This window comes from Heliconius melpomene, chromosome 7 (genome assembly GCF_056956725.1).
Source record: "Heliconius melpomene rosina isolate 202511_hmr_F chromosome 7, ASM5695672v1, whole genome shotgun sequence".
Lineage (NCBI taxonomy): Eukaryota > Metazoa > Arthropoda > Insecta > Lepidoptera > Nymphalidae > Heliconius > Heliconius melpomene.
In genome coordinates, this window is record NC_140395.1 from 5,481,584 (window position 1) to 5,497,053 (window position 15,470).

At 31.3% G+C, this 15,470-nt stretch overlaps 2 protein-coding genes across 5 annotated transcripts in view; one reads left to right on the forward strand and one right to left on the reverse strand.

The window, feature by feature from the left end:
• The first annotated feature begins 262 nt into the window (after positions 1-262).
• On the forward strand, positions 263-6,272 carry LOC146537472 (N-acetylneuraminate (7)9-O-acetyltransferase). The gene is given in 11 exon segments (XM_085188057.1): positions 263-626; positions 728-824; positions 1,097-1,200; positions 1,550-1,706; positions 1,889-2,147; positions 2,272-2,501; positions 3,178-3,456; positions 3,756-3,941; positions 3,943-4,045; positions 4,292-4,533; positions 4,769-6,272. Coding segments are annotated over 11 exon segments (2,358 nt in total). The 5' UTR covers positions 263-493; the 3' UTR covers positions 5,337-6,272.
• A 1,203-nt stretch (positions 6,273-7,475) lies between these two features.
• The window catches only part of LOC146537473 (uncharacterized), a 223,246-nt gene continuing 215,251 nt past the window's right edge, over positions 7,476-15,470 (reverse strand). For 2 of the 4 annotated variants that reach the window (XM_085187608.1, XM_085187606.1), the window contains 7 exons: positions 15,210-15,438; positions 14,729-15,025; positions 13,526-14,656; positions 13,164-13,328; positions 12,075-12,131; positions 10,995-11,092; positions 7,476-10,497 (listed from right to left, as the gene is read on the reverse strand). In XM_085187608.1, the coding sequence (XP_085043734.1) occupies positions 10,233-10,497; positions 10,995-11,092; positions 12,075-12,131; positions 13,164-13,328; positions 13,526-14,656; positions 14,729-15,025; positions 15,210-15,438 (2,242 nt within the window). In that variant the 3' untranslated portion in view covers positions 7,476-10,232. Of the gene's footprint in view, positions 10,498-10,994; positions 11,093-12,074; positions 12,157-13,163; positions 13,329-13,525; positions 14,657-14,728; positions 15,026-15,209; positions 15,439-15,470 lie in introns of all 4 variants that reach the window. The other 2 variants (XR_014878103.1, XM_085187607.1) reach the window with 2 other exon arrangements.

Consider the following 15,470-nt stretch of genomic DNA (forward strand, 5'->3'; position numbering starts at 1 on the left):
ATTAAAAATATTTACATATTTTTTTTGTATGAATAAAGTAACTAACTAAAAATGTTTATTATTGTAAATAGTTTTAAGCCAGTTTTTCATGTAAAAAAATCATTTATTACAAGCCATAGTTATCTATAAAATATTTTTTTATAATTATTATAAAATAAGAGAGTTATTGAAATTTAAAAAGAAAGTAGATTACATTTAACTAAAATTACATTTTAAGTCACGACTCACGGTAATAATTTTAATACCGGCTTTATCGGCAAATGTCAATGTAAATGTCAACAGATTTGATGTTTGTTTGTGACGATTGGTCTGCTGAGTTATATTTGCACTAGGATCAATGTTTATAATCTTTATTTAAAATGTTTTTTAATTAAAACAACCTTTATTTCTAGCTTATATAATCCTCAGATATTGAACGCTATTATCCTTTTCAATGGATCATACTTATAATCGTTAAATCCATATTTATAAGTAGAGTGAAGTTACCGAAATAATGGGTTCTTATCCTAAGAAAAGTTCAGCGGAATGGTTTATTGATCAATTAAACGTGGAGAATGCTAAACTTTTAGCTTTCGTTCTAGTAATTGGATTTATTGGTTATCATGGCTTATTGCATTTAAGATATGGTGAGTTTTCAACCTCATAAACAATAATAAAATATAAATTGAATCGAATAAATACATTTTTGACTGATTGTTTTTAAGCCATACGTAATTTCAATTTTCAGGCCCTGATTCTTGCACCTGGCTGTTATCCTCTGGTAGATATAAAGGTGATCATGAATGGCAACCATATGGGTGTATGCTACACAAGTACTCAAAAACGTAAGACTTAATTATTACATTTTAATATTAATTCCATTGTTAAGTTGTTATGTGAATTCTTTGTATTTATTTTTTATGAAATTGTTGTTTGTAAAGCTTTCTTTTGCATAATGTGTAGAGAGAAACTAGTATTGGGACATTCTGTTTCATGCTTTCTGCTCTGGTTTAAGAATATTGTATATTGTGTGGGGGATATCAAGGTTTGCACTTTGTCTTGCCATAGTAAGGATATGAAAATAATTCATGGCTATATTCTTATATTTTTTATTCAGCGATGCAAGAAGATGTTTACGGTATTTAGCATTTTGGGGCAAGTACAATAGCTTTGCATTTATAGGAGACTCAAGGCTAGAACAATTATATGAATATTTCATTGGTAAGTTTAATTGTGAATCAATGATTCCATTTTTTTTTTCCTACTCTGTAAGCTGACTAAAGTGTGGGACTCAAAATTATAGTCTTTTTTATCTTTACCCTTCATTCTTAAAAGTAGACACATTCTAAGAGCCTTAGATAATTCTGATTATAGGTTCCTTAATAAATGGACTATCCAAAGTAAAAATATTTTTTTGAAAGAAGATTTCAATTGGAAGTATATAGTTCCTGAAATTAGTGTGTTGTATTATAAAATATTCTTCAGCTTTATATTATTGATACAATTAAGTTACTTATAGTTTGTTTTTCTATATACATTACTAATTCTATTTCTTTATAATTTTATGTAGGTGTCATAAAAACAAGATTAGATATGGATTCATCATATTCAACAATAGGCCACAGAATGCCAAATTACACATATGTGGATAATAAATTAAAACTCTCTGTCACCTTTATATGGAGTGATGATGTTTCTAAAACAATGGTCGAACAGTTTAGGATGTGGTGAGATTTAAAGTAGCTTTATTATATATATTATAGATTTAGAGCATCTTTGTTATATATAGAATAACTTACCTAATTTAATAAAAATTTAATTGTGATAAATTGGAAAAAAAAGAAAGAAATAATTGCAATGTTATATGCTATGTGAAATAATTATATATATATTTTTTTTATTTTACCAGGCAATATTCAGAAAGACCACCCTCAGTCATAGTAGCAAGTATAGGTTTACAGCTAATAAAAAACAGAAACACAACAGAACAAGCATTAGAAGAGTATAAACGTAACTTAACACAGCTTGTTCAACCAGTGGATGCTTTAGCAGAGAGAGGCACTCATGTGTTGTGGAAGATTCTAGAATCAATTGACAGTATGAAAATGAATAGTGATGTGAAAATAAGTAATAGTGACATTGATGCATATAATAGGGCTGCTGTTGAGGTAATATATTGTGTTTTATTTTCTTTTTAGATTTTTCAAAATTGTGTTCCTGATGTTTCCCCTTTATTCCTTCTCCTATCGCATATTATATTACTAGCTTTAAATAAAAAAAAATAATTCTCAGATATTACAACATAGTGCAATAAAACTATGGAATTCCCCGCGTCTCGCAGCAGCTGCTTCTTCATCTATAGACGGACTAACAATAAGTCCAACGGCTCTTCGCCATTCTGCTCAAATCTTACTAAATATGTTCTGTAATGATCATATGAATTTTAATGATGGCACTTGTTGTGCCCAGCCGGAACCCTGTACACAGTTGCAAGTGTTGACATTTGCACTTTTTTTGTTGTGGTGAGTTTTTATTTGTTTAATGAAAGTAAACAGGCCAGTTGTAACGTCGCACAAAGTGTGCTTCAAAATTGACTGGTTGTGGGTTCGTTCCCCACTTGAGAAAAGGAAATATTGAGTTCTACCACTCAACATTCAATGCCTCCAGAATTTGGCGGTAAGTGGCGGAGTATCTTAATACGAGCTTTCCTCTATCTACCCTGCTTTGTGGAGGATACATCATGAAGCTGAAAAAAAATAAGTATATAAGTATAAAAGACTAGAATATGAGTGTATAGTGTAAATTTGGAAAGGTAATTGGGTAAGTCAGTATGTTTATTTACCTATTTAATCACAGGTAATTTTTTTAATATTTTGTTATCCAACATATATTTTCCATGATCTCCATACATTAAGAGGACATTTTCGAGACTCGTCGTAATCTATTACGAGTGGGTGCAATTCCGCTACTAGAGTATATAGTATGGGTTCGATAACCACTCTATTAAATGAAATATTTAATATTTTTATTTCCTTGCCATTCGACTCGCAATGCCTCCAGAATTCAGCGGAAAGTGGGGAACATAAGTGTCTTAATGGGAACAGAGTGTCTTAGCACTAGGTTTCCAGGTTCCCTCATACTACCCTAATATATGCGGAATACAGAGAGAAGCTAAAAAAACATAATATGTTTTTCCAGCGCAGTGTTATCTGGCATACGTTATCTATGGAAATGGTCACAGAACATAAAACAACGTATGGAAGGGTATTCCCTTGTTACCCCAAAGGTCATTGAACCCCCATCAGCTATAACGGCTTTGGCCAAACTTGGCATGATTATGGCTTATTTCTATTTGTGCGACAGAACTAATTTCTTTATGAAAGAAAATAAATATTACTCGGAGTGGAGTTTTTGGTTGCCAGTCGGCTATGTGTTTGCGCTTGGATTGTTTTTTACAGATGAATCTAGGTCTAGTAGGTGAGATTTTTTTATTACAATTTTTTTTAGTTTATAATTTTATTGTCACTTTTTTATTTTTTTTGCTTAATAAGTTTTGAGCTGATTGAAGTGGTTAAATAAAAAAAATATTTTTAGAGTTTGGATATTTCACAATGTGATATTTATTTTGGTTTGCCCAACCTGTAATTTTTTAAATTTTTGTATTTTTTTTTGTATTTTTTTCAAAATATTCTGTTGTACATAATTTTGTTAAACATATTTAATATTTCACTCTATGTTCAATTTATGTTTTGAACTAATTATACATATTCTTTCAGCCATTCGAGACTTCTACATAGAGAACAAACAAACGAATGGAAGGGTTGGATGCAACTAGTAATATTAGTGTACCAAGTGACAGGTGCCAGCAAAGTACTACCAATATACATGTTAGTTAAAGCACTCGTCTCTGCCTACCTTTTCCTTACTGGATACGGACATTTCTATTACACATGGAAACATGGTAATATTCCGACTGAACTTTTTGACTATAGTTCTTTGTCTGACTATGAACAGACCATATCAGTTCTACAGTTTCATACCGTTGGTCTCGTTTTGGTATACTTTGGTAAGTTGTTTATTTATTTTTGTAAAGCAACAGATAAAAAATTAAGTTTATATTTAGAATGAAAAATTGTTTTCGCATAATTCTAATAACTAAGGAATATCTAATATCGTAAAAGTATCAGGACTTTTTTATTATTGTTTCCGTATACGCTGGTTTGGAACTCGCAACTATCACGAGTAGGCATGTGGGTGCTGTCCTACTTCGCTATTGCGGCTTATTTTTAAATATATACATGATTATTTCCAGATATTCGTAATCTTCGCTCTACCACCTCACATAGCACAATCATCGAGCCACACATTAGAATCTAAACCGTACCAATATCTGTACATAGCGGCCAAAGTTCTAGGCCTCCTATCAATAGTGACAGTTTTATATATGAGCGAAGTTTTCTTCCAAAAGATATTCGTAATGAGACCGTGGAAAGCATTATTTGTGAATGCCGATGATGATATACATCAGTGGTGGTTGGATTGGAAGCAGGATAGGTGAGTTTTTCAAATAATTTAGCGATATTTTCCCTTTTATCCAGACCTTCCAGAGACTATATAAACCTGTAAATTGTATAAGGTAAATTAAAAATAATGTTCACTCCTCGTTTAGAAAATTAATAATTACATAACCTACCTGTTCTTATGGTTTGTCAAAATATATTTTGTACCTTAATGTATTTAAAATTTATGTAGTTATGTTAATAATAATTTTTAATTTAATTTCCAACAGATATTCAATGGCCTACGGTATAATATTCGCCACTGCGTACCTCCTAGCCCAGCGATACAATCTCGTCGACGACAATAATCACAGTAATCTATTCACTCCTGGACTTTCCCTCACAGCTACCCTCTTAGCGTTCATAGCTCTAGGCAGCTACGTCACATTTACCTTTCTATGTTCGAATTCGGCAAATTGCAACGAAATTCACAGTTACGTTGCTTTTTTGCCTATAATTTCTTATATTATCCTAAGAAATGTTTCGGGTGCATTAAGAACTAAGCATTCTAGTTTTTTTGCGTGGTTTGGAACGATTACTTTGGAGTTATTCGCCAGTCAATCTCATATTTGGTTGGCGGCCGATACTCATGGCGTCTTAGTTCTAATACCCAGTGCTCCCATATTAAATCTTATTTTAACATCGTATATATTTATTTTTACGGCTCACGAAATTCATAAGTTGACGGCTATTATATTGCCGTACGCTGTCCCTGATGATTGGAAGTTAGTTTTGCGGAATTTCGCTATATTTTTGGCTATTTTAGTACCGATCGGTATCCATGATGGGATGTTTTAAGATTTGCTTTATAGTATGGCACTGGTTTTTTTTAGTGTCTGAGCTAAAAAAAATAATAAAAATAGTTACTAGATAAAGAAGGCGTTTGAATACAATGTAAGTATTATGGTTTACTCTAATTTATTCTTTTTTGTTTGTATATATGTTGTAAATGTCGTATGTTTTTTACACAAGTTGTGTAATTTTTTATAAGTAAATATTTCAAAATGTAAATTTATTTTTGTATAAATATCACCTAACTTATTTTGACTGAATCTGTTAAATTGATTATCTTTATTAAACATTAGCTGAGAAGTTTTGTAATAAATACAAACTTTGTCATATAGGAGAAATATTTTTTATTGCAAAAAAAAACTTATAAGATTATTAATATGTCTTTTATTTTTTTTATGAACAAGCAATTATATAATATAAAAATTATTTTATTTCTATAAAATGTCAATATAAATAAATTAATAAGGTTTTCTTGCTTAAACCGTAATTAACCTTAACCGTGTACATTAATAGTTTTACCGTATATACTAACTTCAATTTCACAAGTTTCATTCAAATCCGTCCAATAATTCCGAAGATATGCGTGTACAAGCAAACAGACAAAAATTTAAAAATCGTAGATTCATTGTTATATTAGTCTTTTTAAATGTCCTTATATTTTTAGTCCTCAAATATGTTCATAGCACAGACACAATTCTTTTACTATTCTATTATAGTATAGATTATGTTAAGTAATTTGCACTTCTATTACACAGCAATTGTAGGTTTGATTCCCATTTTTTTTATTTAACTTTTGTACTATATATGAAGCGCAGTATTATTATAAGATTTGATTTGTTCTGTCTTATTTATAATGTAACCTATGTACATACACAATGTGATATTTAGCATAAGCTTTGTATAATATAATTAATTAAATAAACAATGAATTGCTTAAAAAAATGTTTTATTTTTACTCAATTCAAATTAGTATATAATAAACGAATAGTAAACTACATAACTATTATTAATCTACATTACTTTTGTTTTCTATTAATAATGTGATTTTAAAAATAACCTATATTGGAAAGCTAAGTTTATGCCAATTGTAAAACAGAAATAACCACATACTTACCTAATATTTATGGAAGCTTCCCAAAATACAATAGAGAAAACTGCAATTAAAACGGTTCAGCCGTTTCTTACTTAGCCGTAACAGACAAAAATTAAAAAAAAAACTATTACGTTATTATATGCCACCAATATATTTTTTTCTTATATATCTTCCATGTACGGACCGATCCATTACGATTTTATTGGGTATAAATATAGATGTGCCGACTGGTTGGCCACTAGTTCATAAAGATAGCCCCTTATCCGTATTAAGTGGGGAACGGAAGTGTCGCAATGAGACGAGGTTAACAATAGGTTCCTAGGTTCTCTCCACCTCACTCCACTATTACGCACAAGCGTGGAGCTAAAAAAAGGAATTGTTGGTTTTTCTAACAGAACCTAATGGAACCGATCGTATGTAGTCGAACATTTCATGGCCGAAGCTAACTGAGGTTTCAGGATTGGATGTCGGTATTTAATTGTTGGTTCTTTGTCGGTGTTTATTCTTATAGTACCTTCGTTCCCACATTCGTTACTAGGCTTTAAGCAGATCTTCATCATTCATAAACAATTAAAATGATCAATCGTTCGGTATGATATACAGTTTTAAAATTGTTACTAAGTAAGTATTTGTGTACAGTAGGTATAATTGAGAGTAATTCCATGTGTCGAAAGCAGTAACTTAGGAATCATTATATATATATACTAAATGAAAAGAATGCTATATGGAGGTTGATTAGTCGGCCAACCCGATCACGATTTTGGAAATTTCATTCTTTATTATCTATTGAAAGTCAAAAAGTTAAAATTACTTATACATTTATTACCTATGTCATAAAGAAAGGTAAGAAACTATACTGTTGGAAACTTGCGTTTTCTTTTTTTTTATTCTTTTGTGTTTCGTTTTGCCTGAGCGGGTACATGAAGATAATCTATTGCTCCGTAAAGATCGAATCCACAACCATCGTGCTTTCAGATAAATACCGTCCCTTTGCGCTACGACAAAAAATGATGTAGCAAGTCTGTATTAGATCACAAATAAAAGGCAGAAGATAAATAACAAGCAAAATTTAATTTACTTTGTTCTTACATTGTGAATAAGATGGTAATTATGGTTATACATCTTAACAAATATGCGTATAGTGTAAAACCGCACATATTTACATGGTATTGCATTCAATCAATCAATCAATCCATCAACCTAAACAATCTTTATTGCATAAATAAGAAATATAATTAATAAATACACTAAAACAAAATATTTTATTCTGTGAATTTGAAGACACACGCATTTTTCTAATTTTTAACAGATAAAGAATAAAAATGCCTAATTCCATTAATCCTAGTGAGTGAGTGAGTTTGAGATTATTTAATTAATATTAGCGATTTCTTAACCTACAAAGGTGCACTTTATTCTTATTATAAGTGAATTATTCTTATTAATGGTCCTACATCATGACTATTATCCGTAATCCCATAAATTCGAGGATAGCGTTTAAAAATTGCTTGAAAGAAACTTTTTTTTTAATTTATAGATAAAAAATATATAGAACAAACAACATTTTTAAAGGACAGGGATAGATAAAAAATCTAAACATCAATATTCCTTGTCATAGACTATATCTACGCGAATCCATCACAGCGTTTTACATTAAGAATATTATGAATATTTTAGATATACTTAATTTATATATTGCTTATAAGAATTGGGTTAAAAGTGTTTTTTTTTGGTGTATAAACATTTCTAAAATAAATTAAAATAGACAAGTAAACAGAATAGGAAAAATATGAGAGGAAAATCGAAAATAATATCAAAAAATTCGATATACCATATATAAAAGGATTATTTTTGCACAATAATTTCTACCAGCGCTATAAATAGGGTACACTAGAGAATTTAAGGAAAATGGTAGTATTAGTATTGAAAAATTATTAAAATTGTTAAAAATATTGGTAGGTTTAAGCTACAAAAGAAATGGATGTCGTAGAAAATTTGCACAGGATAAAAAAAATAATATTTAAAAATATGTTTTAGAAAATCAGTCTCAACAAACAGGCCATTATTTAAAAGTTTATAGTAAAACTAATTCGAAATCTTAAGCCATGATAATATTTAAAATAATTTAAAGAAAAAATACTTTATAGCTTATAAACAATCAACGTACCTAAATGTGTTGATTATGAAGAATTTTTTTAATGATAACTTTACACATTTCAAGAAAACGATTGTTTTTGTTATATAAAAATAAATTACAGCAATGAAAAGGTAATTTATAAGTAATTAAATATATCCTAATAAGCTGACACACACTTACGTCAGTCTTAGGACATTTCAATCACAAGTTATTATTGCTGGGTGGAGGTTATGAATAATTAAAAATATTTTTTTTTTATGAAAACAGACTAAAGAAAAACTTCATAAAGTATTTAATAAATAAGAAAACGTTAGTGCTGTGATTTTCACTTTGAAGACCTACTAGCGTACATGTGCTTACTTTACACATTATAGTATAAGAGTAAATAGTAATTGTGCATTTGGTATACCAATTTTTTTGGGCCTTTCGATTTGTTTTTGATCTTATGAACTAATAACTTACAAGTCTTTTATATATAGCATAATTACTTATAAAGAAAGGAAAGTTCTCTCGTGTCCGGTATGTACATTGTACATATCAAACAATATATGTATTATATACATTAGCAAATAGTGCACAAAAGACAACTCACAAAATATCCATTTTGAGCAATACGTTTAAAAATATTTACAAAAAACATCTTTATACAATTATTTATTTATAACAAGAAATAATAGTGAAGTGCCTCTAAAGAAATACACACATTATGCGTAACATTCGTTTCGTGCTTGCTAAATGAACATAACTAGGTTTATTCATAAGATATTATGCTGATCACACACTGTCGCAATCCATATTGTTATGCAATTCATACCATATAATATATTCAATGTATAGAAGTCATAAAATGGATCTTTTTTAGAATAGTTAATAAAAAAAGAATTAAAAATTATTGTATGATTCGAAAAACAATATTTGACAGTGATTTAAACTACTTTATTGTAAAATAAGATACGCAAATTTTCTCTCAGTATAATACAATCCATTTCGTAACTAAACTGTGTGAAAACTCAACCTCCTCCGATAAAAACAACTAGTATTTATTTTTAATCTCATTAAACCACTGTAGTATTTAAAAAGTTAACATTTAAATAAGTTAGCATTTTTTATAATTTGAAAAACGACAGTGAGTAATCAGCCTTACCCACTAATTCTAATAAAACACTTAAATAATTTATTGCTATCGGAAATTTATTTACAAAACTTACTATAATGAAAATCGAAGACATCAAAACGAAACTAAATTTAAACGCAAGAATAATTAATTAATTAATCTACAGTAACAATGGCTCTACGTACATTACATTATATCACATTAGATTAGAATCTTGTATTAAACGTGTTAGATATAACTTGTCCCGTATTTAAGTTAGTAAAATTCCTGATATCCCCTCCATTTTCCACATTTCGCTCATTTTTTTAAACATATTTTAAATCGAACCGGCTTTATCCGTTGTCATGAAAATTCCATTAATTAAATAAATAAAAATTATATAAAATGTCACTTTGACTTTGATTAACATTAGACACTATGCTGTCATTTCTGTACGTGGGAAAAAATTTAAGTTGATTGTCAATTTTTTGAAAACAAAAAGTCAGTAGAATGCAAAGTGACATATTATTATTTCTTCTCTTACCCATTATAATAAAATAATACTAGAAATTAAAATAAAATTCAATCCGAATTATCCTGTCCAGGCGCAGCACTAAATGTTCTTACTTCATCATTAATCAACGACTTATCGTATCGCCTCTGCCTCACAATCTTAGGTCTGGACAGCAATGGCGCGGAAATAGCATGTCCCGTTCTTATTCTATTGAGATCCTTTCTCCCCTGCAGCAGCGGTGACGTCACACTGGACGACTCGTCGCCTTCGTCGTCGGATATCGCGGGGTAGTTTTCTTTCATTTTTAAACTTCGCTCTAAACGACGCAGAAACCTGAGGTGATATACGTTTTTTTTTAAGAAAATTAAAATATAATCGGTTCCACGTATTTTCCTGCATAAAGAAGCGTATACCGAGGGAACCTAGTGTTGCACGTAGAGTGGCCGAATAAATGGAGTTAATTTTTTCCCCCTAGTGAGTATCAAACACACAACCCTCGCATTTACAGTCAATCAATTACTGATGTTGTTTTTTTTAGTAAGGGATGTGATGGAAATATTTTACGACCTAAGTGATATTTCTGTGAATTGCCTCAAAATATTAATAATATTTAAAAAAGAAAAAAGTAACATATGAAAGAAGGATAGATCTTGCGAGCACACGAGCAACAAATAACTAGTCTAATTATTATATTAATAAATTTTTATCTTAAGCTAAATTCTAGATAATTCTAGAACTTTAAAATCACTTGAGTCCTTGGACAAAAAAATCAAAACATGCGCTTAAAATAAAAATAAAATTAATAATAGATATAAAATAGATTTTTTAACCTTATTTGGTTTCCAATAGTCCGTAGTTTATTCACTTGGGGCGGTTTCCGCGAGTCCTCCGTGAGGTCGAGGCTTGAGGAGACCTTCGACGAAGTGTCCTGTAATATCAATATTTGTCTCTTGGCTCTTGATTTTTGACAAAAAACGTTGATTTTAACTTTATTTGTGTGGAAATTTATTTATTAACTGGTAGGTAATTTTCTTTAGCAAAATGAAAAACTGATATTTTTCTTAAATATATTTTTTGGAATCTTTTGTCCGGAATATTTTTTATTAAGATAGCATTATTAAGGTGTTTAATCAAAATTAATAGTATCATATAATAAATATTATTAATCAAGTAGGTATATTTATAGATCGGTTATCTACTAAAAATTTATATGAACAAGAAAAAAAATTAAGGTTATCATGGCGCAGGAGCACATAATTCTGCGACTGTAAACGAGATGATTGTGGATTCGATTCTCACTCGGGGAAAAAAAAATATTCAACGTTTTCATTTCTTCGCTCTGGTAACGAGTCAAAGCTCGGCGTTGAGCTATGCCATTCAACCGTAATGCCTAAAGAATTCGACCAAAAGTGGCAAACGCAAGGGTCCCAGGTTGCCTTTGCCTACCCTGCCATGTGCAGGATACAGCAAGAAGATAAAAAATGCATAGAAATAACATTATAAAGACTAATTATAAATGAAACTCTTTAATCGGATTAATCACAGGTTATCGCGGGTTTCCAAAAATGTATAGGTAATACTAAATATGCTCAATTAATCCGGTTAAAGACTTTCGTTTAAAATGCGAATATCGCGGAAATCTAAGAATAAGACTCATTATATTGATAACCACAATAAAAACAGTCTAATCACAAAACAATTTCTTTTAAAATCTAAATTTTCAGTGAAATAATTTATCTTCTCATAAATTCGAGGCCGTCATCGTGGAGCTGGTGGGTGATGGTTGTGGGTTCGATGCACACTCGGGGGGCATGATTATCTTTTAATTTACCCCTTGCAGAGTGTTGCGTTGAGTTTTGTCACTTATATCGCAATGAATTATCAATATAATGGTCAATAGAGGCATTCACCTCAGAGCTCCTGCACTTCTGTCGACGTAGCGGTTTCTTGAGGCGCGTGGTTTCCGGCTGTGAACACACTACACGTGGCCAACTGAACGTAACAAGCCCAAACAATATTGAAATATCGCTTATTCAATATAAATTACATAATTAAAAAAAGTTTTTGAGATACTGACAAACAGACAGATGGATATCAAAGATTCATATAAAAATGATAATAATCATATGACTGTAATGACTTTTTTGATGAATTCACATCACATCAAAAAAAGTATAATTGAAGAGTATTCAAAAGCTTTGTACTAAAAGTAAGAAATTCTGACTTCTTTTCTTTTTTTTTTTTTGAGAGAATTACTACAAAAAGATATTGTAATTATGTCATCATTTATTGAATGCACGATATTGGAAAAGAATGGGAAAGCTTATAATTGCTTGCAAGCATCAACTATACGATATTAATAACAATTAATTTATGGATATTAATAATAAATAATTAATATCCATAAAAATTGACGTATAAGCTTTGCCACAATTTTCCATAAAAAAGGGGTGCAGGCTATTACACTTATAGTGAAAACAACACCAACGTATCATTTTGTGCCTTAATCAACATTTTAGATTTCTTTTATATATATTTTTAGATAAAGCTAAGCTTTAAAGCGAAAGTTATATTAGGAATACAGATTTTTTTACTAATAACAAATAATTTAAAATTTTATTATGAAATAAATATTTGTATTATTTTGGCAGAGAAAGCGTTGCAAAAGGTCTTATGTCTATTCGAATATTGTAATTGAGACAGAAAAAAAAGTAATTATTTTCTCTATTTTTGAGTACAATTTCTATTCTATTCCAGGAAAACAACGTGTTATTATTCAAATAATCTATATTCTCATAAAATATATTAACAAAACAAAAATAGTGTTGTTTTTTAAATCCATAAAATTATTTAAAGATATATTATTATTAGTTAAATAAAGTCACAATTTAGTGCGTATAATAAACTATACAAGTAATAAAATATTATAAAAATGCCAAAAGTGTTAATAAACACGGTTGCATATACAACAATAAGAAACCAAATGTACTTCCAAATACCTGCATGTCCAAGTCGGGTAATCTCAATTCGCGGGCTGACGCTACTGATGCGACTGACGCGTTGGATACTGACTCCTCTGAAGAAGAAGACGTCGCTAGCGCAGGTGCTTGTGATCTGGATCTACGTCTGCCGCTTTTCCTTCCTCGATTTGCGCAACAGGGCACCTAAACGGGCAACGTACACTTAATTTTAGCAACTTTAAAACCACGCATTTATTTTGCAAGTCTGGTATTCGAATTCTTTCTCTATGTGATTATGTAAAATTATGAAGTAAAAAGAAATCCTCATTTATTATTATTTACTAACAATGTCGAAAACTTTTATTAATCTTTTAAATTTATTTATGCCAAAACATACTTACTTCTAATAAATTGTGCATCGAATGTGGCATATGAGGTAAAGTTGACTTCGCGGTTCCCGCCACTTCATGTGACGTTGTTCTTGGTGTCCTTCTATCTCTTCTCCTTCCAGCTTTCCTATGAGCTGTGCTACTTCCCTTACAGCTACCTCCTTTAACGCATTCAGAACTAGGAAAATCGTAAAGACCATCTGAATCCGTAAAAGGTAGCTGACGACCATAGAATTGGGGCGAGAATCTACCCAAACCAGTTTTATCACTTAAAGGGCTTTCACTTCTAGAACTCACTGGGCTTAAAGGGCGGCTACAGTCTGAAAATAAAATTGGAGGTTTAAGACTAGCTTTTTCATCCAAACCTCGTTCTACACTGATGCACTTTACGATCGTACACTTAGTAACTCCACTTGGTGAACACAAAATAGGAAGTTCTAATGTTTCTTTTAAAGCAGTTAAATTCTCCATTTCTTTAGCACTAGACGGGACATCGTCGACTCTTTCATCAGTACCTATTCCTTCATCATTTGATTCTAATAAGGGATCGTCCGATAGTGTCTCTGAATCAGAACGACCTCTTCTTCTTTCATTTCCATTTTCATTGGAAGTTGCTGGACTTGAATTAGTTTTCATAAGTGGCCTTCTTCGGGTCTGAAAACACGATGGGCCTCCACCAGACCCTGGATCTTCCATTTCAGAAGGACACAAAGGATTACTGGAACCACACCTGGATGGACCTGGACTGGCCATAGAGCTATACCCTGATGAAGATAAGTTAGATTCCGATGGAGCTCTTTCACCTCTGGCTGACATTGAAAATGGGCTTAAATAGCACATATTAGCAGTTGGTGGAGGAGGCCGAGGCGACATTGGCTCGTCTGATTCTTCACTAGCGTTATATGTTACAGTTATTAAAGGAGGTGGTTGAAAGTCAAAATGAGGAGGTGTTCGTCGTGGGGGTGGAGAACCTGGAGATGGTCGTTCTATTGTCAAAACTGGCACTCTAAGCGAAGGTGGTACTGGAGACGGGGATGACAATTCTCTCTCAGAATCTTGACTATGAGTGAAACTAGGACTAGGTGAATCAGTCACTTGAGTGGACGGTGTTGGCGAATCTGTACATGAGACTGGCTGGCGCAGCTGTAAATAAAATGTCAAAATTATATTACAGAAGTTAGTACATATACACTACAGTACGTAATTTATACCAACCTTTAACCGTAATCCGGCTGTTGGACGATCCTTTTCATCTAGTTCATCTTCACTTGGCGATATACATGTATTTGTAGAATCACTTTTTATATCAGATTCCATGTTTGCGCGAGGCATTCTTGGTGAAGGTAAAGGTGTTGGCAGAGGGGTTGGTAAGGGTGTTGGCAGAGGAGTAGGCAGTTCACGAATAGGAGAAAGACATTTATTAATACTACTAGGTACTTCAAGGAGAATAGACGGCGGATGTAGGAGTGTACCTGACGATGAAGGCTTGTTGGAGCTAAGAGGGTCCACAACCTGTAAGTAATTATATTTTAAATAATAACGATATGCTTACAATTATTACAATTAAGAAATATATAAAACAGTTTATATATATAGTAAAACAAAGATTATATATAATTATATTTGTAATATTTTTAGCCAACATAAAAAATAGTGTTAAGACCTAAGATTATAAACATACCAAACAGATACTTACTTGTATTTCAATAGTATTATTAGGTCTAATTGGTGAATCTGGAGCAAGAGACGGGATGTGAGAGGAGGCCAGGGATAAATCATCTGCGTCCGCTGTATCGTCCTGCGGTGAGGACGCAGTGGGAGTACTCGAGGCCGAGATACCTCCAGAGGAACCTCGTGCGAGAGCAGACGATGAGAAGTTACGAAACATTGCTAATATTGAATCAGCGCTTGATATTTTTGGTGTTCTAGAATATAAAGTATAGAATTAGTTAGCTAA